This window comes from Leptodactylus fuscus, chromosome 1 (assembly GCF_031893055.1).
Source record: "Leptodactylus fuscus isolate aLepFus1 chromosome 1, aLepFus1.hap2, whole genome shotgun sequence".
In the NCBI taxonomy this organism is placed as follows: Eukaryota; Metazoa; Chordata; class Amphibia; order Anura; family Leptodactylidae; genus Leptodactylus; species Leptodactylus fuscus.
Genome location: NC_134265.1, coordinates 230782706 through 230808535, shown reverse-complemented (window position 1 = coordinate 230808535; position 25830 = coordinate 230782706). Strand labels below are relative to the sequence as shown.

General features: G+C 43.5%; 2 protein-coding genes across 3 annotated transcripts in view; one reads left to right on the top strand and one right to left on the bottom strand.

The window, feature by feature from the left end:
• UBA6 (ubiquitin like modifier activating enzyme 6) overlaps nucleotides 1–25830 on the bottom strand; it is a 344476-nt gene that overhangs the window by 184698 nt on the left and 133948 nt on the right. The gene's annotated exons all lie outside the window — the stretch shown is intronic.
• Nucleotides 24930–25830, top strand: part of STAP1 (signal transducing adaptor family member 1) — a 70166-nt gene continuing 69265 nt past the window's right edge. For both annotated transcript variants that reach the window (XM_075283942.1, XM_075283935.1), the window contains exon 1: nucleotides 24930–25111. In XM_075283942.1, coding sequence (XP_075140043.1) covers nucleotides 25007–25111 — 105 coding nt within the window. In that variant the 5' untranslated portion in view covers nucleotides 24930–25006. The remainder of the gene's footprint in view (nucleotides 25112–25830) is intronic.

Below are 25830 nucleotides of genomic sequence, written 5' to 3'. Positions count from 1 at the left end.
GAGCATAAAACGCTCACCAGCGCTCAATGAATGGGTTTGAAAAAGTCCTGCAGCTTTCCGTCTCCAGCTCTGTTTTATGCAGGAAATGGAAACCTGTATGAACAGAGACCAGGCGCAGATGTGAACGAGCCCTTAGTTGCATTACTTTTCATGTCCGGTTGTGATTTGGTTTGTTAAACTCTGAAGAGAATCTAAGGGTACAATAACTGACAGGTTGATCGGAATGAACAACTATTGCTCATCTGACAAGAGCACACTCACAAGGATATAAGACTAGTTCCACGTAGTTATTTGGTCCGGATTTTGACATGGGAAGCAGCGTCAGAATACGGACCAAAATGCGCCTGCTGCAGCTAGCCGCGACTGTTGCGGCTTCCGACAGTTGCATCTTTCCGCTCCGGACTAGGCCCAAAGGAATGGACCTAGTTCGGATGGATTGTCTTAATGCAGACACCATGGTGGTTTCCACGTCAAGATAGGGCAGTTCGCTTCTTTTTTCTGCGAGCAGTAAAATTCCACTCCGCAGAAAAAGGAAATGACTGGCTCCCATTTAATTCAATGGGAGGTGTTTTTTTGACCCAGATTTTGACGCAGATTTCGCGTCAAAATCCAGACCAAATAACTGTGTGAACTAGCCCTTTCATTTCCTCCCCCCACTACGTAAATATGCCACTCCACTAATGTGACTCTATTAGAGATGAGCGAGTAGTGAAATATTCGATATTCGTTTCGAGCAGACCCTCAATATTCGACTATTCGACCAAATATTGAATCCCGTTATAGTCTATGGGGAAAAAAGGGCTTGTTTCAGGGGAAACCACAATTCGACTTAGGAGAGTCACCAAGTCCACAATGACACCCCAGGAAATGATGCCAACACCTCTGGAATGCAACTGGAACACCAAGGGAAGCATGTCTGGGGGCATCTAACACACCCAAGTCCTAGTATTACCCCAATATCACAGCCTATCAACTAGACACTTTCCAAACTCAATAGAACCTCTATGAAAGTGGAAAGATACTTGGAAACCTTCTTTCCTCTATATTAGTATGTGCAGAAACAGAAATTTTAAGCTAAAGAAACATTAGCATGCACCCTTTAAATCATGTTGCCCATGACAACCACAGATGGCATAGGTAATGGGAAATCCAACAGCCCCCACCCTTAACTGTCATTGTTTATGTGTGTGTGATGTGGTGAGACCTTCAAAAATTACTTTTCTGGCCCTTGAGTTGAGCCCTTCTAAATTAAGTTAGAGACCCTTAAGCTGAGCCATACAAAAATTTACTTTTCAGGCCCGTGGGGTGAGCCCTCCCAAAATTAGCTTTAGGCCCGTGGGGTGAGTTGAGACATGTACCAGCAGAGTATTAGGCCCTTAAAGTGAGTTGAGCCTTGTAGTAGCAGAGTTTTAGGCCCTTGGGGTGAGTTGAACCTTGCATCGGCAGAGATTTAGGCCCTTAAAATGAGTTGAGCCTTGCACCGGCAGAGTTTTAGGCCCTTAAAGTGAGTTGAGCCTTGGTGGAGCGGTCATATAGTGCTTGTATCATCAAAAAAGTGAGTTAAGCCTTGCACCAGCAAAGTTTTAGGCGCTTTGGGTGAGTTGAGCCTTGCACCGGCAGAGTTTTAGTTTTTGGCCCTTTGGGTGAGTTGAGCCTTTAACCAGCAGAGTATTAGGCCCTTTGGTTGAGTTCAGCCTTGCACCAGCAGAGTTTTAGTTTTTTGCCATTGGGATGAGTTGAGCCTTTAACCAGCAGAGTATTAGACCCTTTGGGTAAATTGAGCCTTTTACCAGCAGTTTTTGGCCCTTTGGGTGAATTGAGCCTTTAACCAGCAGAGTTGTAGTTTTTGGCCGTTGGGGTGAGTTGAGCCTTTAACCAGCAGAGTTTTTGGCCCTTTGGGTGAATTGAGCCTTTTACCAGTAGAGTTTCAGTTTTTGGCCCTTTGGGTGAGTTGAGCCTTTAACCAACATTTTAGTTTTTGGCCGTTGGGGTTAGTTGAGCCTTTTACCAGCAGAGTTTTTTGCCCTTTGGGTTAATTGAGCCTTTTACCAGTAGAGTTTTTGACCCTTTGAGTGAATTGAGCCTTTTACCAGCAGAGGTTTTGGCCCTTTGGGTGAATTGAGCCTTTTACCAGCATAGTTTTTGGTCCTTTGGGTGAGTTGAGCCTTGCACAGCAGAGTTTTAGTTTTTGGCCCTTTGGGTGAGTTGAGCCTTGCACCAGCAGAGATTTAGTTTTTGGCCCTTTGGGTGAGTTGAGCCTTGCACCAGCAGAGTTTTAGTTTTTGGCCCTTTGGGTGAGTTGAGCCTTTAACCAGCAGAGTATTAGGCCCTTTGGGTGAATTAAGCCTTTTACCAGCAGAGTTTTTAGGCCTTTGGGTGAATTGAGCATTTTACCAGCAGAGTTGTAGTTTTTGGCCCGTAGTGTGAGTTGAGCCTTTAACTAGTAGAGTTTTAGTTTTTGGCCCTTTGGGTGAGTTGAGTCTTGCACCAGCAGAGTTTTAGTTTTTGGCCCTTTAGTTGAGTTGAGCCTTTAACCAGCAGAGTTTTAGTTTTTGGCCGTTGGGGTGAGTTGAGCCTTTAACCAGCCGAGTATTAGGCCCTTTGGGTGAATTGAGCCTTTTACCAGCAGAGTATTAGGCCCTTTGGGTGAATTGAGCATTTTACCAGCAGAGTTGTAGTTTTTGGCCCGTTGTGTGAGTTGAGCCTTTAACCAGCAGAGTTTTAGTTTTTGGCCCTTTGGGCGAGTTGAGTCTTGCACCAGCAGAGTTTTAGTTTTTGGCCCTTTAGTTGAGTTGAGCCTTTAACCAGCAGAGTTTTAGTTTTTGGCCATTGGGGTGAGTTGAGCCTTTAACCAGCCGAGTATTAGGCCCTTTGGGTGAATTGAGCCTTTTACCAGCAGAGTATTAGGCCCTTTGGGTGAAATGAGCCTTTTACCAGCAGAGTTTTAGTTTTTGGCCCTTTGGGTGAGTTGAGCCTTGCACCAGCAGAGTATTAGGCCCTTTGGGTAAAATGAGCCTAGTAGGAGCAGAATTTTTCAATGCTGAGGGTGGAGGAGGACGAGGAGGAGAAGGTGGAACTGGAGAGCTGGAGCACACACATGGAACTTTATGTTGGGGTGCTTGACACTGGTGGACATGCAAATTATGGGTCAATCCAGTGGCAGTTCATTTTGAATCAGCGTCAGCCGGTCAGCACTGTCAGCTGACAGATGCCTGCGCTTATCGGTGATGATGCCACCGGCTGCGCTGAAGACCTTTTCCAATAGAACGCTGGCGGCAGGGCAGTATAGCACCTCCAAGGCATAAAGCACAAGTTCCACCCACAAGTTCAACTTTGACACTCAATAAGGGTAGGACGCAGAAGGATAGGAGAGGACAGGGCTGTGGTCGGCCAGTTACTCACGCAACATGCGCCTATACTTGTCCCTCCTGGTAACACAAGGCCCCTCAGTGGTGGTAGTTTGGCGAGGGGGTGCCATTAACGTGTCCCAGACCTTGGAGAGTGTGCCCCTGGTGGGTGTGGACCGGATATCAGTTGTTTGCCTCTTGGAGGAACTCTCCTTTCTGCCGCCAGCGAGAGTTGATGGAAACATTTCCATCATATTCTGAACCAGTTGCTTGTGGCAATTATTAATGTGATTGACCCTCCCCTCTACCAGAATGAAAGACAATATGTTATTTTTATACCGGGGAGTTGAGGATTGCAAAAATCCAGTATTGGTTGCTCTCCATGATTTTAACAATGCATTTGTGACTGGAAAAGCAGCCCAACATGAAGTCAGCCATGTGTGCCAGAGTTTTACTTGGCATGACTTCGCTGCCCCGACCAGAAGGGTCACTCTCCATTTCCTCCTTTTCCTCCTCCCCTTCGCCCTATCCACGCTGAAGCAATGGGACGCACTGAACATCCCCACTAGCCTCGTGTGTGACAATGATATCATCTGCCACTTCATCCTCCTCCTGTTCCTCCGTCGTTACACGCTGAGAAGCTGACAGGATTGTGCACTAACTATCCTGCTGGGTTGGGTCTGCTCCCCGACTCCCCGACTCCTCAGCATGCAATGCGTTATCCCTGATGGCGATGAGGGATTCTCGCATCACACACAGGAGCGGGATGGTTACACTCACTAGTGCATCGTCACAGCTGACCCTCTTGGTGGACTCCTCAAAGATGCGTAGTATCTCGCATAAGTCTGCCATCCATGGCCACTCATGGTGCAGAAACTGCGGGAGTTGACTTTGAGGAACCCTTGGGTTTTGGAGATGGTACTCCATCAAGGGTCTCTGCTGCTCACACACCCTGCTCAACATTTGGTACATTGAGTTCCAGCGTGTGGAAACATCACACAACAGCTGTTGTTTGGGCAGATGTAGGCGTTGCTGGAGGGTTCTGAGGCTAGCAGAAGCTACTGTAGACTTATGAAAGTGGGCACACAAGCGCCGCACTTTCACCAGTAGCTCGTGAACATTGGGGTACGTTTTTAAAAACCGTTGCACCACTAAGTTGAAAACGTGGGCCAGGCATAGAACGTGTTGGAGGCTGGCAAGCTCCAGAGCCGCTACCAAGTTCCGGCCGTTATCACACACAACCATGCCTGGGCCCAGATGCAGTGGCGTAAACCACGTTGCCGTCTCATCAAGGAAGGCATCCCTATCCTCAGAGGCAGTGTGTTGTCTGTCGCCCGAGCTGATGAGCTTCAGCACGGCCTGCTGAAGTCTCCCCACGCCAATGCTGCAGCGTTTCCAGCTCACAGAAGGAGGGGGAGGGTGGTTCAGAACCCCTGCGGGGAATCTTAGGTGGGGAGGGGAGGTAGGCCGCCACACTTTGGGACCTGGTCCCAGCCTCTACTACATTCATCCAGTGTGCCATGAGTGAGATGTAGCTTCCCTGTCCGCATGCACTTGTCCACGCGTCAGTGGTCAAGTGGACTTTATTGCAAAGCTCGGAACTAAGGGCCCACCTGATGATAGGGGACATGTGCTGGTGCCAGTCAGGGACGGCACACTGGAAGAAGTAGGGATGGCATAGCGAGGTGGCGGAGCTGCCATTACGTCACTGTAGGCATGAGTCTCCATAAGCCTGAACGGCAACATCTCCAAGGTCAGCAGTTTGGAGATGTGGCTGTTTAAGGCTTGGGCATGTGGGTGGGTTGCACTATACTTTTGCCTGCGCTAAAATGCCTGGGAGATGGTGGGTTCCTGGGAAGAGGCCCTTTATGGTGTAGGAGAAGGAGCGGAGGCAGGAAAAGAGGAGGATGAGGGTGAAGTCCCCAAAGTGGCATAGGCAGGTGTGGAGGTGTCTTGGCTGGTGGTCTGGACTGCAACGACAGCACTGGACACAGTGGAAGAGGCAGTGGCAGCAATGCCAGATGATGATTGTCCTGCGTTTGCTCTCTCCCACTGAGCCCAGTGCTTGCCTTCCAAATGACGGCATATGCCTGAGGTGGTAAAGTTGCTTTTTTCAGAGCCCCTACTCAGTTTAGAGTTGCATAGTGTGCAAACCACACTAAATTTATCCTCCGCACATACATTGAAAAATCTCCACACCATCGAGGAATGTGGCCTCGATGGGGGAGTTTTTCTCGAGTGTCTAGGACAGGGAACATCTTGGGCCTTGCTGGGTCTGGCCTGGCTCCTGTGAATCAGCTGTCCTCTGGCCTCTGGACATGCCTCTGCCTATAGCCACCTTTTTTGGTGCTGTGCTTGCCTCCAGATCTACACTGCTTTCCCCGCTAGAAATCACCCGTGCCCAGGTCGGGTCGGTCGCCTTGTCATCCACCACCTCCTCTTCCAATTCCTCAATATGCTCCTCCTCCTGCATACCGCACATGACAACAGCCTTCCCTAACGGCAACTGTGTCTCGTCATCATCACTGAGAATGGGTTGCAGGTCCATAACCACAAAATCGCCAGGAGATGGCAGATGCTCCAGTGTTTGGGCATTAGGACACACAAAGTCGTCTGGTAGCTCCTGGGATTTGGGAAGTGGTTGAACAGAGAAAGAGACAGTAAATGGACCCGAAAACAGCTCCTGGGAGGGGGCAAAAGTGTGATGACTCTGATGGAAATATTGGGCATGTTGGGAGGAAGGAGGGGCAGACTCTTGGCTAGAATGACGACTGGAGGTAGTGGTTGACTGGGTGGTGGAAAAGCTGCTGGAAGCATTATTGGCTAGCCATTGTAACACCTGTTCCTGGTGCTCGGGCCTGGTGTACCCTGCACCCTGCTTAATCTAGCCATCAAGACAGCGATTGTGGAGAAGCACAATGCTGGCTGCTCCTCACCAGTAGGCATTGAATGCGCTGTAACTTGACCAAAACTTTGCTCCCCAGCTGCATTTCCACACCTGGGTCCGAAAATGCCCGTTCTACAAATCTATCAAAATATTTTTCTTGTACGGTAAACGCTGTAGCAGGAAAAAAAAGTCAAAAGTGCCAAACTGCCGTTTTTTTCACTGTTTTGCCTCTGATAAAAATTTGAATAAAAAGTGAACAAAGCAATGGACATTCTCCAAAATGGTATAACTAATAAGTATACCTGATGCTGCAAAATAGACACCCTATACAACCCCATACACGGAAGTATAAAAAAGTTACAGGTGTCAGAATATGGCGACTTTTAGAAAAAAAAAATTTGGCACAGTTTTGGATTTTCGTTAAGGTGTTAAAATGTAAATAAAACCATATAAATTTGGTATCCTCAGAATCATACCGAAACATAGAATATAGCTGACATGTCATTTTGGCTGCATAGTGAACGCCGTAAAAACTAAGCCCGTAAGAAAATTGCACAAATGCACTTTTTTTTCAAATCCCTATTCTGATTTTTTTCCAGCTTCCCAGTACATTGTACAGAATAATTCATAGTAGCATCATGAAGAACAATTTTCCTGAAAACATTAAGACCTCATATGGCTCTGAGTGCGGAAAAATAAAAAAGTTATGGGGTTTGGAAGGGGGAGAGTCAAAAATGAAAAATTAAAATCGAAAAATGCCCGCGGCGGGAAGGGGTTAAAGCCAGTAACAGGATGTCCACTAAATGCTAAGTAGAAAACAAAAAGTCAGAAGCAGGTCAAGTTCTTTTAGTCAGAAAAATCAAACTAGTAGAAGCTGTAAGGGTCAAACACTAAATAGCTTACAAACTGACACGTACTGTATAATACAATGTACAAATACATGAAGGAACAATACAAAGAACTTTCTAAGGATCTTTTTACTCATAGGCCAGTGACAGTGACAAGAGGACATCGTCTACGTCTGGAGGAGAGAAGGTTTCACCAGAAACATAGAAGGGGATTCTTCACAGTAAGAACAGCGAGGCTCTGGAACTCTCTGCCCCAGGAAGTGGTGATGGCGGATTCATTAAACAAGTTCAAAGAGGGCCTGGATGTCTTTCTTGAAGAGAAAAATATAACAGGTTATGGACTCTAGATTTTAAGGACACGTTCGATCCAGGGTTTTTATACTGACTGCCAGATTTGGAGGAATTTTTTCCCCTGAAATGGGGCAATTGGCATAAGCCTCATAGGGGTTTTTTGCCTAAAGCTGGTTTTGCACACTGATTATTCTTTCTTTCTCTTCCTATTTACATATTGTAAAACAGATTTGCATATTTTTCCGATAATCCCATAATAATAATTCCCATAATCATAAAAATTCAGGCTTTCCCTGGATCAACACTGTAGGGGATTGTAGGGTTATAGGTTGGACTTGATGGACTAATGTCTTTATCCAACCTCATCTACTATGAATATGATCCACCTTTTTCTTGGGCAATGATATCATGAGTGAATGTCCTCTCGCATGATTGTAGCTGCATGTCCTTTGTTCTGAGTTCCTAGCCAGACTTTGTTCACCTGGAAAGGTGCAGTATAAAGTTAACCATATTGTCATTGATGATAGGCAGATAGAGGGCGGCTCACATTCATAGCTACATTTAGCCATGATTCATCTGGACACAAAGTATGTACTGTGACAGAACATGTCATGTTAAGATCTGAATCCCCTTTAGGCATTAGTCATATATGTAAAAAAACACAAAAAAACATACAGTAGTTTAAAAATATTTCAAGCTGAGTCCCCATGTTGCAAAAAAACATCACAAATGCTATATGGATGTTGTCATATTTTAGAATAGACTTTTAAGCAAAATCTGTGTTTCAGGCCAAAATCAGAAAGAAAAATATTGGGAAAATTATGCAAATCTGTTTTCCAATCTGTAAATAAAAAATAGTGCCTCTGTTTGCTGCCCTCTAGGGGCAGCCCCCTTAAAAATCATGCCTGGCTTTTTCAACAAGCCTTTAAAGGGATTCTACCACTAAAACACTTTTTTTTCTAGTTACCACGTCAGAATAGCCTTTAAAAAGGCTATTCGTCTCTTACCTGTAGAAGTGCTCTCCGCCGCGCCGTTCGTTCAAAATACCGGTTTGTACCGGTATGCTAATGAGTTCTCTCGCAGCGATGGGGGCGTCCCCATTGCAGCTCGAAAACCGACCGCAGCGCCGCCTCTCTGGTCTTCGGTGTCCTCCCCTTGCTTCTTCAGCGTACTGTCGGACGCCTGCGCAGTACGCTCTGTTCGGCGAACATTGCCGAACGTACTGCGCATGCGCGAAATTGTGGTCCCAGCCATAGTGCGGGCACCGCACTTTCGCGCATGCGCAGTACGTTCGGCAATCTTCGCCGAACAGAGAGCATACTGCGCAGGCGTCCGACAGACGCTGAAGAGGCAAGGGGAGGATACAGAAGACCAGAGAGGCGGCGCTGCGGTCGGTTTTCGAGCTGCAATGGGGACGCCCCCATCGCTGCTCCTGCGATGGGGACGCCCCCATCGCTGCGAGAGAACTCATTAGCATACCGGTACAAACCGGTATTTTGAACGAACGGCGCGGAGGAGAGCACTTCCACAGGTAAGAGACGAATAGCCTTTTTAAAGGCTATTCCGATGTGGTAACTAGAAAAAAAAGTGTTTTAGTGGTAGAATCCCTTTAATGCTATGATGCGGGATTTAGCCAAATCAGTATCCCAGCTGAGGACAGCGCTGTTTCGATCTGGTTGGATCTCCTCAGTACAGCGTAGGGCAAACTGATTTGGCAGAGATGAGAGACTTCTAGACCAGGTTCTGGGGATATTATCACTTCTTAAGGAGAGATCACATTCACAGGCGTATGGAGCTCCACTGGGGGATTATGGGAAAAATATGTAAATCTGTTTTACAAGATGTAAATAGGAAGAGAAAGAAAGAAAAATCAGTGTGCAAAACCAGCTTTAGGCTAAGACCACACATAGCGGGCCGCAGCACTTTTCATAGAAAGTCTGCAGGGTTTATCTCTGCAGACATTCTGCTTCAATTATACCTGTTGGGAAACCTTCTTAAAGCCAAAGTGATTGGTAGCTGATGTCACTTCACCGCTGTTCCAAATATTTCAATCAAATCAAAACCAGTACAGGATCAAATGTTCAATAATATATCTTAAAACTTAACATTAAATTATTAAAATAGTTCATGAACAAAATAATAAGTGCCTTTGTGCTTGTAACCAGTGCTCATGTATAAAAGAACAGTATTGGGGGGTGTAGCATGGTCTCCGCCAACAGCATCTCTTAGGAGCTGTCCCATGTACCTAGCCTTAATGGGCGATACAGACAGCGAAAATGGGTAAAACTTGTGTAAAAAAGCAGCTAGGAGATCCTGCTCCTTCCTAGACCCAGGAGGGCTCCATCTCCACTTATTTTATTATAATAGTAATAAATAATAGCTTTATTTATATAGCGCCAACATATTTCGCAGCACATTACAAATCAGAGGACATACAGTCCTATGAAAAAGTTTGGGCACCCCTATTAATCTTAATCATTTTTTGTTCTAAATATTTTGGTGTTTGCAGCAGCCATTTCAGTTTGATATATCTAATAACTGATGGACACAGTAATATTTCAGGATTGAAATGAGGTTTATTGTACTAACAGAAAATGCGCAATATGCATTAAACCAAAATTTGACCGGTGTGAAAGTATGGGCACCCTTATCATTTTATTGATTTGAATTCCCCTAACTACTTTTTACTGACTTACTGAAGCACAAAATTGGTTTTGTAACCTCAGTGAGCTTTGACCTTCATAACCAGATGTAACAAAAATTGAGTTGTTTGGTTATAAAAAAAGGCGTTATGCATGGCGTCCAAAAAGAAACAGCATTCCAAGAAAAACACATGCTACCCACTATAAAATTTGGTGGAGGTTCCATCATGCTTTGGGGCTGTGTGGCCAATGCCGGCATAGGGAATCTTGTTAAAGTTGAGGGTCGCATGGATTCCACTCAGTATCAGCAGATTCTTGAGAATAATGTTCAAGAATCAGTGACGAAGTTGAAGTTACGCCGGGGATGGATATTTCAGCAAGACAATGATCCAACACACCGCTCCAAATCCTCAGGCATTCATGCAGAGGAACAATTACAATGTTCTGGAATGGCCATCCCAGTCCCCAGACCTGAATATCATTGAACATCTGTGGGATGATTTGAAGCGGGCTGTCCATGCTCGGCGACGATCTAACTTAACTGAACTTGAATTGTTTGTCCAAAATACCTTTATCCAGGATCCAGGAACTGATTAAAATCTACAGGAAGCGACTAGAGGCTGTTATCTTTGCAAAAGGAGGATCTACTAAATATTAATGTCACTTTTCTGTTGAGGTGCCCATACTTTTGCACTGGTCAAATTTTGGTTTAATGCATATTGCACATTTTCTGTTAGTACAATAAACCTCATTTCAATCATGAAATATTACTGTGTCCATCAGTTATTAGATACAGTCCTATGAAAAAGTTTGGGCACCCCTATTAATCTTAATCATTTTTTGTTCTAAATATTTTGGTGTTTGCAACAGCCATTTCAGTTTGATATATCTAATAACTGATGGACACAGTAATATTTCAGGATTGAAATGAGGTTTATTGTACTAACAGAAAATGTGCAATATGCATTAAACCAAAATTTGACTGGTGCAAAAGTATGGGCACCTCAACAGAAAAGTGACATTAATATTTAGTAGATCCTCCTTTTGCAAAGATAACAGCCTCTAGTCGCCTCCTGTAGCTTTTAATCAGTTCCTGGATCCTGGATGAAGGTATTTTGGACCATTCCTCTTTACAAAACAATTCAAGTTCAGTTAAGTTAGATGGTCGCCGAGCATGGACAGCCCGCTTCAGATCATCCCACAGATGTTCAATGATATTCAGGTCTGGGGACTGGGATGGCCATTCCAGAACATTGTAATTGTTCCTCTGCATGAATTCCTGAGTCGATTTGGAGCGGTGTTTTGGATCATTGTCTTGCTGAAATATCCATCCCCGGGGTAACTTCAACTTCGTCACTGATTCTTGAACATTATTCTGAAGAATCTGCTGATACTGAGTGGAATCCATGCGACCCTCAACTTTAACAAGATTCCCGGTGCCGGCATTGGCCACACAGCCCCAAAGCATGATGGAACCTCCACCAAATTTTACAGTGGGTAGCATGTGTTTTTCTTGTAATGCTGTTTTTTTTGGACGCCATGCATAATGCCTTTTTGTATGACCAAACAACTCAATCTTTGTTTCATCAGTCCACAGGAACTTCTTCCAAAATGAAGCTGGCTTGTCCAAATGTGCCTCTGCATACCTCAGGCGACTCTGTTTGTGGTGTGCTTGCGGAAACGGCTTCTTTCTCATCACTCTCCCATACAGCTTCTCCTTGTGCAAAGTGCGCTGTATTTTTGACCGATGCACAGTGACACCATCTGCAGCAAGATGATGCTGCAGCTCTTTGGAGGTGGTCTGTGGATTGTCCTTGACTGTTCTCACCATTCTTCTTCTCTGCCTTTCTGATATTTTTCTTGGCCTGCCACTTCTGGACTTAACAAGAACTGTCCCTGTGGTCTTCCATTTCCTTACTATGTTCCTCACAGTGGAAACTGACAAGTTAAATCTCTGAGAACTTTTTGTATCCTTCCCCTGAACAACTATGTTGGACAATCTTTGTTTTCAGATCATTTGAGAGTTGTTTTGAGTAGCCCATGATGCCACTCTTCAGAGGAGATTCAAATAAGAGAACAACTTGCAATTGGCCACCTTAAATACCTTTTCTCATGATTGGATACACCTGGCTATGAAATTCAAAGCTCAGTGAGGTTACAAAACCAATTTTGTGCTTCAGTAAGTCAGTAAAAAGTAGTTAGGAGTATTCAAATCAATAAAATGATAAGGGTGCCCATACTTTTGCACCAGTCAAATTTTGGTTTAATGCATATTACACATTTTCTGTTAGTACAATAAACCTCATTTCAATCCTGAAATATTACTGTGTCCATCAGTTATTAGATATATCAAACTGAAATGGCTGCTGCAAACACCAAAATATTTAGAACTAAAAATGATTAAGATTAATAGGGGTGCCCAAACTTTTTCATAGGATTGTATATCAAACTGAAATGGCTGTTGCAAATACCAAAATATTTAGAACTAAAAATGATTAAGATTAATAGGGGTGCCCAAACTTTTTCATAGGACTGTATGAACAGACAATATGAGATATTACAGTGTGACAAAGAAATAAACATATCAAACAGTAGGAGTGAGGGCCCTGCTCACAAGAGCTTACATTCTATGAGGAGATAGGGGGACACAAGAGGTCATTGTTTGCTACAATGGTCCAGCCATCTTTTAATAGAAAAGGTTGTGTAACTGAAGCTGTATGAACCCATCACCAGCTGGTATCTGTGAATATACACGTACTAAGTGCAGTGTAACTTCTAGATGGAGGGGACAGGATCTGAGGAACAATGGAGGAAGGATAATAAGTGTTATTGTTCTACACTTCCTCACTCTTCACTGTGATCAGGTCACGTGATAAGCCTGACCAAACAGATGTGATTTTAGGGCAGTTTTGAAGCTGCTGTAGTTGGAAATTAATGGGATTGTCTGGGGTAAAGCGTTCCAGAGCATCAGTGCAACTCAACAAAAGTCTTGGAGATGGGAGTGAGATGTTTGGATAACAGACAATGCGAGTCTAAGGTCATTGGCAGAGCAGAGAGGATGGATAGGGTGGTAGACGGTGACGAGAGAAGAGGTATGGGCGGGGAATCAGCGCTCACCAATTTTGATAAATGGAAGTCAACTTTATTAGGCACCACGCGTTCCGGGCAAACAGCCCTTTTTCAAGTGCAATAATGATCCCGCCACAATGGACAGATTGCTTGTGGCGGGATCATTATTGCACTTGAAAAAGGGCTGTTTGCCCGGAACGCGTGGTGCCTAATAAAGTTGACTTCCATTCATCAAAATTGGTGAGCGCTGATTCCCCGCCTATCCTCCGCAAGGCCGGTCCTTCCCTCCGCCTCAGTTTGACGTCCCTGTGACTGCCATCAGCAGCTGCCTTCCAGTTTTCCACTGGTTCTTGTCTATTGTGTTCATTGGTTGTTGTGCTCGACACAACCAAGCCAGGTGAGCGGACACCTGATTGTCTTCATTTATTTATTCATTAATATACCAAGGGTATCACACAAAGAACGGCTCGGTGCCGGGAACCTTGTTTTTCTCTCTTTCGAGAGAAGAGGTATGGGGGGTTCATTGCTATGGATGGATTTGTAGGTGAGCATGATAATTGTTACATTGTATTCTGTGATGGATGTGCATCCAGTACGTTTTATGCCCCTTGGGGACCAGCAGGGCTCTTGAAACAGCTATGCCAACCTGGAGGCTCAGGCACCACCAACACAGCACAAACATGCTTACTCTCCAGCGCTGCAAGTCTGCGCTGACTCCTCTTCCCACCCCAGCTTAAGGATCTGAGTCCCACCATACTTCATCACTCCTGGTGGTTTTTAATCTAAAAGCTTATGTTTAACTGAGTCTAGGGCCCCACATAATGTAAACAGCATGGCAAAAACCACAGCGTGATACACTCCCAAACTGCATGGGATTCCGACTAGTGGCGTAACTAGAGATGGCGGGGCCCCGTGGCGTACTTTTGACACCCCCCCCCCCCCCCCGCATTCCTGTGTGCTCTATTATGCTCCATAGTGGCTCCTGCACTCAGTATTATGCCCCATAGTGGCCCCTACACACATTATTATGCTCCATAGAAGCCCCTGCACACAGTATTATGCCCCATAGTGGCCTCTGCACATACTATTATGCTCCATAATGCACACTCATGAACAATTATTATACTCTGGGGTCTTTTCAGACCCCAGAGTATAATAATCGGAGATCGAGGGGGGACACAAACATAAAAAACACTGTTACTTACCTATCCCCGGCTCTGCTGTAGTCCTCGGTGGTGGTCATCTTCAATGACGTCAGAAATTCACATGACCCAGGACGCAGGTCCCGGTCAAGTGACATCAAAGACGTAACACAACTAAGCCCGATGCCTGTATGGAGTGCAGAGAGGTAAGTAACACTGTTTTTTATGTTCTCTTACCTCTCCCGGTCCGACCCCAGAGAATAATAATGATGTTTGTGGTGCCCGTGGCGTCACTTACCAATTCCGGCCCCTGCTAGGTTCGGTAACTAAATAGGGCCCATTACTGGCTGGAGTAACTCCATCTGGTAACAGCCTATTGAGAAAAAAAAAACCTGTAGCGGTAGTGGCTGTCGCCAGGCCCCTAATGTCCCAGGCCCTGTGGCAGCTGCTACCCCTGCTACCCCAGTAGTCACGCCACTGATTCTGACTATTCCCAGCAACACATTGCAGAAAATATTACGCAGCAAAAATGCTGCGATTTAAAAAAACGCTTGCCTTGTTGCAAATTACGAAATGCTGACAGTCTCCATATGGGTTTAATGGAAGCAGAAGGTCTGCAGAGAAAAACAATGCATTTCTGCCGTGCTTTTTCCCGCAGCACACTACGTAAGGCCTTAGCCTGTGTCTTGGTCTGGGGTTGTTAGGTGGGGTGGCATAGACACACAAGTCCAGTTTCTTTAGTCCAAAACCAAAGTAGAATTTTATTTTCACTCAAAACAAAACGGTAGTGCAGCAATAAAAGGAAACAATACAAAAATAAATACCTGCCCGGCTAGGCTCTAACTAAACATAGAATAGGTTACCTCACCTAGAATAACAGGAATCAAAAGCCAGTAGAATCATTCAGGACACAGCTCCAAAAAACGACCTCTCTGGCTCTCCAGCTAAGCTCTGCCAAAGTCTGCTGCTGGAGCTGGCTTCTTATGCCTCCTTGACGAGTAGACTCTCTGCACCTGAGTGGCTGCCAGAACATCCCCAAAGTGTGGACTGGAGGCGGGTGGAATGACAGGTCCCACTACCAACCTACCTGCCATTCTTAAAAATCCAGCCCAGTAACTGGAACTCTGAAATAACCCTCAGCAGACAATAGTCTGCTGAGAAATGTTCTTTCTGGAGTTTTCTCATTTCATCCACCTTACTAGTCTGGGTGAGATGTAAACCCCCTCCATTACCCGACCAGCCATTGGCTTACACCTGAAAATGATCTTTTTCTGAGGTCACCCGAAAGGGATTCGTACTGAACAAGGAAGTAGCAAAGGGAATTGCCCAGGTTAACCTTTGCATTACAGAGATAAAATAAAGTGAATAAAAAGGAAAAACAGATATGCAGTTTCAAGTGATAATAGCCTTCATTAATATTAGTCACTTAAAGACAACCTTTCACCACCTCCACCAACTCAGTTTCTTGGCATCTGTTAAAAGGCACTGCTTCATTTATTCCAACAAAGTTGTAATTTTTTTCTCTATCTCCCACTGTTCCCAAATCTCAATGTTGTTAGTTTTGGTGCCTGATATGCTATTTAACCCCTTCCCGCCGATGGCATTTTTTGATTTTCGTTTTTCGTTTTTGACTCCCCTCCTTCTAAACCCCATAACTTTTTTATTTCTCCACTCCCAGAGCCATATGAGGTATTAATTTTTGCGGGACAAATTTTTCTTCATGATGCCACCACTAATTATTCTATATAATGTACTGGGAAGCAGGAAAAAAATTCAGAATGGGGTGGATTTGAAGAAAAAATGCATTTCTGCGACTTTCTTACGGGCTTTGGTTTTACGGCGTTCACTGTTCAGCCAAAATGACATGTCCCCTATATTCTGTGTTTCGGTACGGTTCCAGGGATACCAAATTTATATGGTTTTATTTACATTTTGAGCCCTTAAAAAAAATCCAAAACTGTGTTAAAAATTTTTTTTTTTCTAAAAGTCGCCATATTACGACGGCCGTAACTTTTTTTATACGTAAGTGTATGGGGATGCATAGGGCGTCTTTTTTTGCAGGGCCGGGTGTACTTTTTAGTTCTACCATTTTCGGGAAATGTTATTGCTTTGATCACTTTTTATTCAAATTTTTTATCAGAATCAAAACAGTGAAAAAACGGCGGTTTGGCACTTTTGACTATTTTTCCCGCTACGGCGTTTACCGAACAGGAAAAATATTTTTATAGATTTGTAGAGCGGGCGATTTCGGACGCGGGGATACCTAACATGTATGTGTTTCAAAGTATTTAACTACTTTTATATGTGTTCTAGGGAAAGGGGGGTGATTTGAACTTTTAATACTTTTTATATTTTTTTATATTTTTTTTACTTTTTTTTATTTATTTTTTTTTGCATTTATTAGACCCCCTAGGGGTGTTGAACCCCAGGGGGTCTGATCACTAATGCAATGCATTACAATGCTAATGCATTGCAATGCATTGCAAAAAATCATCCTCTCTTTTGCAGGCTGCATAGACCAGCCTGCAAAAGAGAGAATTTGCAGACAAGCCTGGGAGCCTTGTACAGGCTCCTGGCTGTCATGGCAACATGACGTCGGCCCTGGAGCATGCTCCAGGAGCCAGCGATCCCAGGCAAAAATGGCGCCTCCGTCCGGCGCCTTTGACCGCGGCGCCGGAGGGGTTAATGCCTCCAATCGGTCCAGGGACCAATCAGAGGCATTAGAGCTGGTTGTCTACTGCTTAAAGCATTAGACACCCGGCGGCTATAGCGGCCGCCCGGCTCCCGGGCAGTCGCCATAGTTACAAACCCGACATGCTCACACAGATTTTTGGTCAGCGTTTTGGCATTGTCAAAACCGGACCAGAAAACGCATGAGGAGTTTCCTGAGGTGTTTTTTACCATTTGAAGCGTTTTCTGAAGCGTTTTTCCTGAAGGCGTTTTTCGAGGAGTTTCCTGATCCGTTTCCTCTTGGGATGTGGTCATGAATTATATTTTAAAAAAAACGCCTGGCGTTTCCTGATCAGGTTTTTGCCAAAAACGCTTCAGGTTCCACTTCAGGTTTCTGACCAAAAAACGTGAGCAGGAAAAACTGGCTCACATTGACTTGCATTGAAGCCGTGAGCCGGAAAACGCTCAGGCTTCAAAAAAGAATGAACATCTCGCTTCTTTTTTGCCACTAGCAGAAAAAAAACGCTAGCGGAAACGACTCAGAAGCATTTCGTATACTTGGTGAGGTGTTTTTTGGTTCAGGGTTTGGAGGCGAATTTCTGCCAAAACCCTGACTAAAAAACACTGTGTGAACTTACCCTCAGAGTTCAGAATCTAAGCCCTTGCCTGCTATTTTCCAACACAGCCCACCTAACGGTATAGAGCCTATATAATATATCAGGCACCGAAACTAACAACATTTATTGCTCAGGAACCGTAGAATTTTTACAGAATCAGAGGAGCAGTGCCTACTCAATAATGCAAAGAACTGGGGTTGGTCAAGGTTGGTAAATTTCTCTTTAACCCTTTAGCAACTAACGACGTAATAATACATCCTGGCCAACAGTGTCTTAATGAGCACAGACATACTATTATACCCTGTACAGGGCATAGGTTTCAGCTGTAACTGACAGCTAACACTCTGCTGCACTACTGCCAGTCAGAGTTGCGCTACAATCTGGGGTTTTAATCCATTAGATGGCGCAATAAAACATGACCATGGAATTTAAGGGGTTCTGCTATAAATATGTCCCCATCGGCCTCCCACAGCAAAATTTGGGGGTGCAGATATGTATTTTCCATGTATATGGTTGATCCTGCAGGCTGACTTCCTCTATACACTGCAATACACGTATATTGCAGTGTATATTGTTGAACCAGCAATCAGAGCATCGCTGATTCAGAATCCCAAGTGGGACTTCACTTTTTGTTTTTAAACTTTTTTTGTGAAGTCTGTTAAAAATGAATTAATAAATGAATAAAGCCACCAAAATTCCCCTTTCCTATAAAAAAGAATTATATAAAAAATCCTAAAAATTTATAAAAACATATTTAACACCCCACACAATAAAACTGAAACATACAGTAATTTAACCTACACGGGGAACATTGGGGGAAAAAATAAGAAAAAATACCAGAAGTAATTTTTCATCATCTGACCTTACAAAAAATGCTATAAAAAAATGATCAAAAAGTCACATATACCACAAAACAGTACCCATAAAAAGCAAAGGTCATCTTGCAAAAAATAAGCCCTCAACTGAAAAATAAAAATATTGTGCATCACAGAAGATGGTCATGTAAAAATAATTGATTTATGTTCCCAAATGGGTTTTTGTTCTGCAAAATCGGTAACACATATTTTTTTTTTTTATAAATTAGGTATCGCTGTAATCGTACCAACCCACAAAATAAAGGTAACATGTTACTTTGCTATACGCCGCACTGCAAAAAATTTAAAAAGTAAAACATAATGCCATAATTTTTTTTTAATTTTTTTAAATCCACCAAAAAAAGATATTAAAATGTATTCAATAAGTCATAGGTACCCTAAAATGGAGTCATTTCAAAATGCATACCATCCCACTAAATACAGTTCTTCCATTACTACATCACTAAAAAGATTAAAAAATATATAATCCCCAAAATCATCTAGTCACTGAAACTCAACTGGTTGCAGCAGAAAGGTAATGTACAAACTGTGCACCCAGTTTTAGAGATTATGAAGGTAAAGAAACCAAAAGTGCCCCCCCCCCCCCAATCATAGGTGTTACTGGGGAAATTATAGGAAAGTAGATGTATATAATGTACTTCTCACAGCTTATACAGTATATTGACATATAGTGCTTCTTCCCTTTTGTGTCCTGTTGTGTGTCCAAACAGCAGTTTGTACCCACTTATGGCATTGGTAATACTGGGTACAATAGTGTCATACATGTTGGCGTAAACTGCAATTTGGGCACAGCAGGTTGCAGATGTGAAGGAGCCCTTGAGTTTTTGGAGCGCGGATTTGGTTTTTGGATGCATTTGTCACTAAAAAATGCAGTGCTCCTTTCCTTCTGAGCCCTGCTGTGTGCCCAAAGAGTAGTTTATGCCCACATATACAACTCCTTTGTACCGGGGAAAGCCCATGTAATAGTTTTAGGAGTGCATGTCTCTGTGGGCACAACGTATTGGGCACTGAAATTGCATATTTCTTTAAATATTAAAATTTTCACTTTGCACATTAATTTTCAGGAAACACTCTTGGGTTCAAAATGATAATGCCAGTTGAGAAATTCCTTGAGGAGTATACTTTCTAATATATTGTCACTTTTAGGGGGTTTCCATTGTACCACTACTTTAGACCTGAAAACTATTCTAGCAACATCTGCTGCTCCAAAAGCCAAATAGTGCTCTATCCATTCCCAGTCCCCCCATGTACCCATATAGCAGATTATGACAACATATGGGGTATTTACGTGTTCATGAGCAATTATTTAACAATCTTTGGGGTGCTTTTTCTACTTTGACTCCTTTTGAAACTGAGAACTTTGGGTATAAAGTGACAATTAGTAATTTTTCATTTAAAGAGGACCTTTCACCATTTTGCCCACAGGCAGTTCTATGTACTGCCGGAAAGCTGACAGTGCGCTGAGTTCAGCGCAGTGTCGGCTTTCCCGATCTGGGCCCAGTGTGAAGAGCTTACGGTCCGGTACCGTAGCTCTTCTATGGTCAGAAGGGCGTTTCTGACAGTCAGTCAGAGACGTCCTTCTTCACAGCAAAGCCAATCGCGCTGTACTGTGAGAGCCGGGAGGAACGCCCCCCCCCCCTCTGCTCACAGTACTCGTCCATAGACGAGCATTATCAGGGAGGGAGGGGGGAGTTCCTCCCGGCTCTCACAGCACAGCGCGATTGGCTGTGCTGTGAAGAAGGACGTCTCTGACTGACTGTCAGAAACGCCCTTCTGACCATAGAAGAGCTACGGTACCGGACCGTAAGCTCTTCACACCGGGCCCAGATCGGGAAAGCCGACAGTGTGCTGAACTCACCGCACTGTCAGCTTTCCGGCAGTATATAGAACTGCCTGTGGGCAAAATGGTGAAAGGTCCTCTTTATGCTTATAATACATATTGATCAAGGTGCATAAGCCCACTAGCCACTTCACGGCGACCTCTTTATAGTGAGACCCTACTCTACTGGATGCGGCGCTGCACAGTGACCGCCACAACCGCAACATGGCACCCGCAGGGGAAGCGACCCAGTAGTCCGGCAACACCCCTGTTACCAGACCAAGCCCCCAGGCTCTGGGCCACACCACCCCATGGGCACAGCACCACAGGAGCAGCAGACACCATGCAGCACTGCACCATGTGAACAGATCTCAAAAATTCACCGCAGTCAGAGGACTGAGAGCTAGAAGGTGGGTACCTTTTTGCAGTCTCATGCTAATTAAAAACACCTTGGCCAAATGGGCACCAAAGGATTAGATATGTGCCTCAGCATACTGTACAGTACCACACGCTGGAGGATTAGATATGAGCCTCAGCACACAGTACCACATGCCAAAGGATTAGATACGCAAGTTTCCATAGGAACCCAGCCATTTTTCTTCACTACTGTATGTCAGCTTTAACCCCTTCCCAACATCCGCCATCCTATTACAGTGCATGCTGGGTGTTTAACTATGGTGTAAAGTGTAAAGCACTCATGAAAAACTTAAAATGTATTAAATACTAGCAGAAGGACCCAGCTTCACACGGGTATATTTTATTTTTTGTTTGTGTAGTGGCCTCATAAAAATTGTCCCGTTTTGCACTGGTGTATTTTGGATGTTGTTTGTGTGTGTGTGTGTGTCTGTCCATAAGCGTCATGTGATCATGTGTATCTCAGTTTGGATATCAGTGAAAAGCCTGCAATCGGTTGTTATGGATACCTGGAGTAAAGCTGTGTGAATGTGACCTTGTGTAGTCACACTGCCCTGCCGCTTTAACCCCTTCCCGCCGATGGCATTTTTTGATTTTCGTTTTTGATTCCCCTCCTTCTAAACCCCATAACTTTTTTATTTCTCCACTCCCAGAGCCATATGAGGTCTTAATGTTTGCGGGACAAATTTTTCTTCATGATGCTGCCATTAATTATTCTGTATAATGTACTGGGAAGCTGTAAAAAAAAATCAGAATGGGGTGAATTTGAAGAAAAAGTGCGTTTCTGCAAATTTCTTACGGGCTTTGGTTTTACGGCGTTCACTGTGCAGCCAAAATGGCATGTCCCCTGTATTCTATGTTTCAGTATGATTCCGGGGATACCACGGTTATATGGTTTTATTTACATTTTAACCCCTTAAAAAAAATCCAAAACTGTATTAAAAAATTTTTTTTCTAAAAGTGTACAGGGATGCATAAGGCGTCTTTTTTTGCGGGGACGAGTATACTTTTTAGTTCTACCATTTTGGGGAAATGCTATTGCTTTGATCACTTTTTATTCAAATTTTTATCAGAATCAAAACAGTGAAAGAACGACGGTTTGGCACTTTTCGCTATTTTTCCCACTACAGCATTTACCGTACAGGAAAAATATTTTTATAGCTTTGTAGAGCGGGCGATTTTGAACACAGGGATACCTAACATGTATGTGTTTCAAAGTATTTAACTACTTTTATATGTGTTCTAGGGAAAGGGGGGTGATTTGAACTTTTAATACTTTTTTTTAAAAAAAGTAGGGGTCAGATCACTAATGCAATGCATTACAATGCTAATGCATTGCAAAAAATCATAATTTCTTTTGCAGGCTGCATAGACCAGCCTGCAAAAGCAAATCACTGCAGACAAACCAACATGACGTCGGCCCTGGAGCTTGCAAAATGGCGGCGCCCATGCACCTCCGGGAAAATGGCGGCACCCATGCACCTCCGGGAAAATGGCTCCTCTGGAGACATAAGCGCCGGTTGTCTACTGCGTAAAGCAGTAGACACCCGGCAGCTATGGCGGCCGCCCAGCTCCCAGGCGGCCACCATAGTTAAACACCCAGCATGCACTGTAATAGGATGGCGGATGTTGGGAAGGGGTTAAAGCTGACATACAGTAGTGAAGAAAAATGGCTGGGTTCCTATGGAAACTTGCGTATCTAATCCTTTGGCATGTGGTACTGTGTGCTGAGGCTCATATCTAATCCTCCAGCGTGTGGTACTGTACAGTATGCTGAGGCACATATCTAATCCTTTGGTGCCCATTTGGCCAAGGTGTTTTTAATTAGCATGAGACTGCAAAAAGGTACCCACCTTCTAGCTCTCAGTCCTCTGACTGCGGTGAATTTTTGAGATCTGTTCACATGGTGCAGTGCTGCATGGTGTCTGCTGCTCCTGTGGTGCTGTGCCCATGGGGTGGTGTGGCCCAGAGCCTGGGGGCTTGGTCTGGTAACAGGGGTGTTGCCGGACTACTGGGTCGCTTCCCCTGCGGGCGCCATGTTGCGGTTGTGGCGGTCACTGTGCAGCGCCGCATCCAGTAGAGTAGGGTCTCACTATAAAGAGGTCGCCGTGAAGTGGCTAGTGGGCTTATGCACCTTGATCAATATGTATAATACATACCTCATGTTCAGCATTGTAGAATTTGCTGAGAAGCACTAGATCAATGTATAAGATTGGGATGTGCGGGCCATGTCTTTTTTCTTTTTTTTTTTTTAATAAAAAATTGGTTACCCGATTCTGTCTTTCAGGTCCCCATGCAGACCCGAACGACAGAGCGAAGAACACTAGTGTGAATCTAGCGACAGTCTCTTGAAATCAGAGTATTCATGACATACAAGGAAATTTTTTCCACCAGTATATCACTTTTGTTCTGAATGTTACAGATATGGTCAATATATACCACTGCTAATATAATGGTGGTATTAACCAGTCATGGTATAGTAGTATTATTTAGTCAGTGTATGATAGGGTGGTATTATTTAGTCAATGTATAGTGGCATTATCCAGTCACAGTATGGTGATATTGTTGTTACTGTATCGTGGTATTATTCAGTGATTGTACAGTATGATATGGTGGTATTTAGTCACAGTTCAGTGGTGTATGAAGTTGGTGTATGGTGGTTTTAGTGAGACAGTCTATGGTCATATTATTCAGTCGATGTTTTTTCCATTTGTGATGACATGGTATTATTCAGTTACTGTATGGTAGTACTACCCAGTAATCATGGCAGAGTGGTGTTATCTAGTTATTTTGATAGCTGTGTTTTGATACTGTATGGTTGTTTTATGCCATCTCTGTATGTTTTTGTATATTGTTTGCCCAGGCTGAAGTAAACACATGCAGATTACTGCTAAGTGGCTACTGCAGTAGCCCCGCACATTTAAATATCACCCCCTGCAATGGCCCCTCAGCTAATTGCCCCCGAGCCAATAGTTACCTCATTGCTCCTGGGTGCGCTCTCTTCCCCAGCTTCAGTCGCACATACGTCACAGCAGTGCCCCCGGAGCAGGGGTAGAGTGCAGAATGTGCTGTGGAGCGGAGAGGTAAGTATATACAATGAAGTTATCCCAGCGTGTAGGCTGCAAATTTGTGGCCTACAAGCTTGGGAAGCATTAGAACCAGGCTGGGGTTCTTATCTCCCTGGTTCTGCTGATCCAGCTGGATTACATGCTGAGGGATGCGTTTTTGAGACTACTGTCTCAAACTGACTAAATCTAATTGAAAAATTTAACTGTTTTTGGTATGATAATTATTTGGGGCCCCACTTTCAAGTTTGCCCAGGGCCTCATTTTGTCTAAAACCAGCCCTGCTCTCACCCTAGGAACCATAATGAGCTGGGCCAGACACACTGCAGGATCAAGCCCCGCAGCTCATGAGGGACCCAAAGGAGCACCAGGTTTTCATCCTGTAAAAGGTGCCTCTCCATTGATACCAGTGCAGTTGGATTTTTTTTTTTTTAATCTATCTCTAGTTCCCAAGCCATTGGTGCATTAATTTTGGTGCCTGATTTGCTAACTATAATGGCAAGTGGATGTTGTCAGGCAAGGGCAAGTAAAGGGACATGACTCAGAGCCTAATTTTACCTGACACCACTTGACATTAGAGAGTCTAGCACCAACACTAACTGCACTGATTTCTCGGAAACTCTAGGGTAAAAAATTACAACTACTCCAGAATCAGTGAAGAGAAGAATACTAAAGGATGAAAAAGGCTTGAGTTGGTGGAGGTGGTAAAAGATGTTCTTTAAGAAGCTGCAATTAGGGTTAGGATAATCAGGAATTAGGTGACATAAACTGGCCCATTGTTTGATTCCCTGGATAAAATTTAGTTGAAGTAGAATAACATATAATAGTTATGGTTGTGATGTACAAACGCAATGAGTAACAACATTGGGAGATTCTGGAATAGTTGATGGTAGTTGGCAGTGAAGGTCAGATAGAATTAAGCTTGCCATATTATTGAATAGAGAGGGATAGACACAAATATAGACAAACCAGGGATTTGGAGTATATATATTTTTTTTTCAATCTTATAAATAATATAGTATAATAGACTTTATAGATCCATAATTTATAATTATGGTATTTTACCTCTTGATATTATTATTGTGCTAAATTTGTCAGCCGTGATGGAATTTGGCCATAGAAATGGTCTTTAATCTCACCTGCATTCTCCTCCCAGCAAAAGGGGATGGGTTAGCCTACAGCACAAACAATCTGCATAACTTTTCTATGCCTGGACTTCCTTCTACACACAGTTTGTTTTACTTTCTTCCACTCGGCGAACAGCTTGCTGAGAGGGAAAACAACTGCTGAACAGATCTTTGGAATAAGGAAACTGTGAACATGGCTGAACCATTACCAAGAAAAATTTATCTGCAAAGGTCTAAACTAACTTCACTGCCTTTATACTATGAGGGTTTTCTGTTGCTCAAAAGAGGTCGAAGTAAGGTAAGAACATTCAATTCAAGGATAAATGAACTGTACAGAGAGCTCATTAAAGCATATACATATGCTTAATCATTTTCTATTAAAACATATGCCAATAATTCCATTTTTGATCAACAGGTATATTTATATAGACAGACAAGAAGATAGGGAGATAGAAGGATTGTATTAAGCAATGTATGATAATAAATGATCAAGGTTAAAGCTTATTTGTCATCAGATCGGTCGTACAAGTCGTAAAGGTGTTCAAAACGTGTCTAAAAAACTTCATAAATGTAACACACATCATATTAGAGAGTTGCCTGGTGCAAATTATACCTGAATTCTGGCATATTTTGCTTAACATTTCACAAATGCTGTATAAAATAGCAAAATGCAATGAAAACAATGCAAGGAAAAGAGTGTTTTTTCCACAATGGTTTTTATCTGCGTTTCCACAATGTGTGGTTGCAACCTAAACGGATTTTCCCATGACATAAAGCAAGCGCATATCACTAACGTATACTGAGAAAAACATGAAAGGGGATTCAGTGCTACGGCCCCTCTTTTTCTCAGGATAGTGGGGATTCTAGCACTTGGACCTCCACAAAACGGAAAGTGATGGCACATCTTGCTAAATGTAATTATTTTATGATATAAAAATTCCATTAAGGCTAAGACTACATGTCTACATGTTATTTATCTATATTAATAGACTGTGTTTTATATATATATATATATAT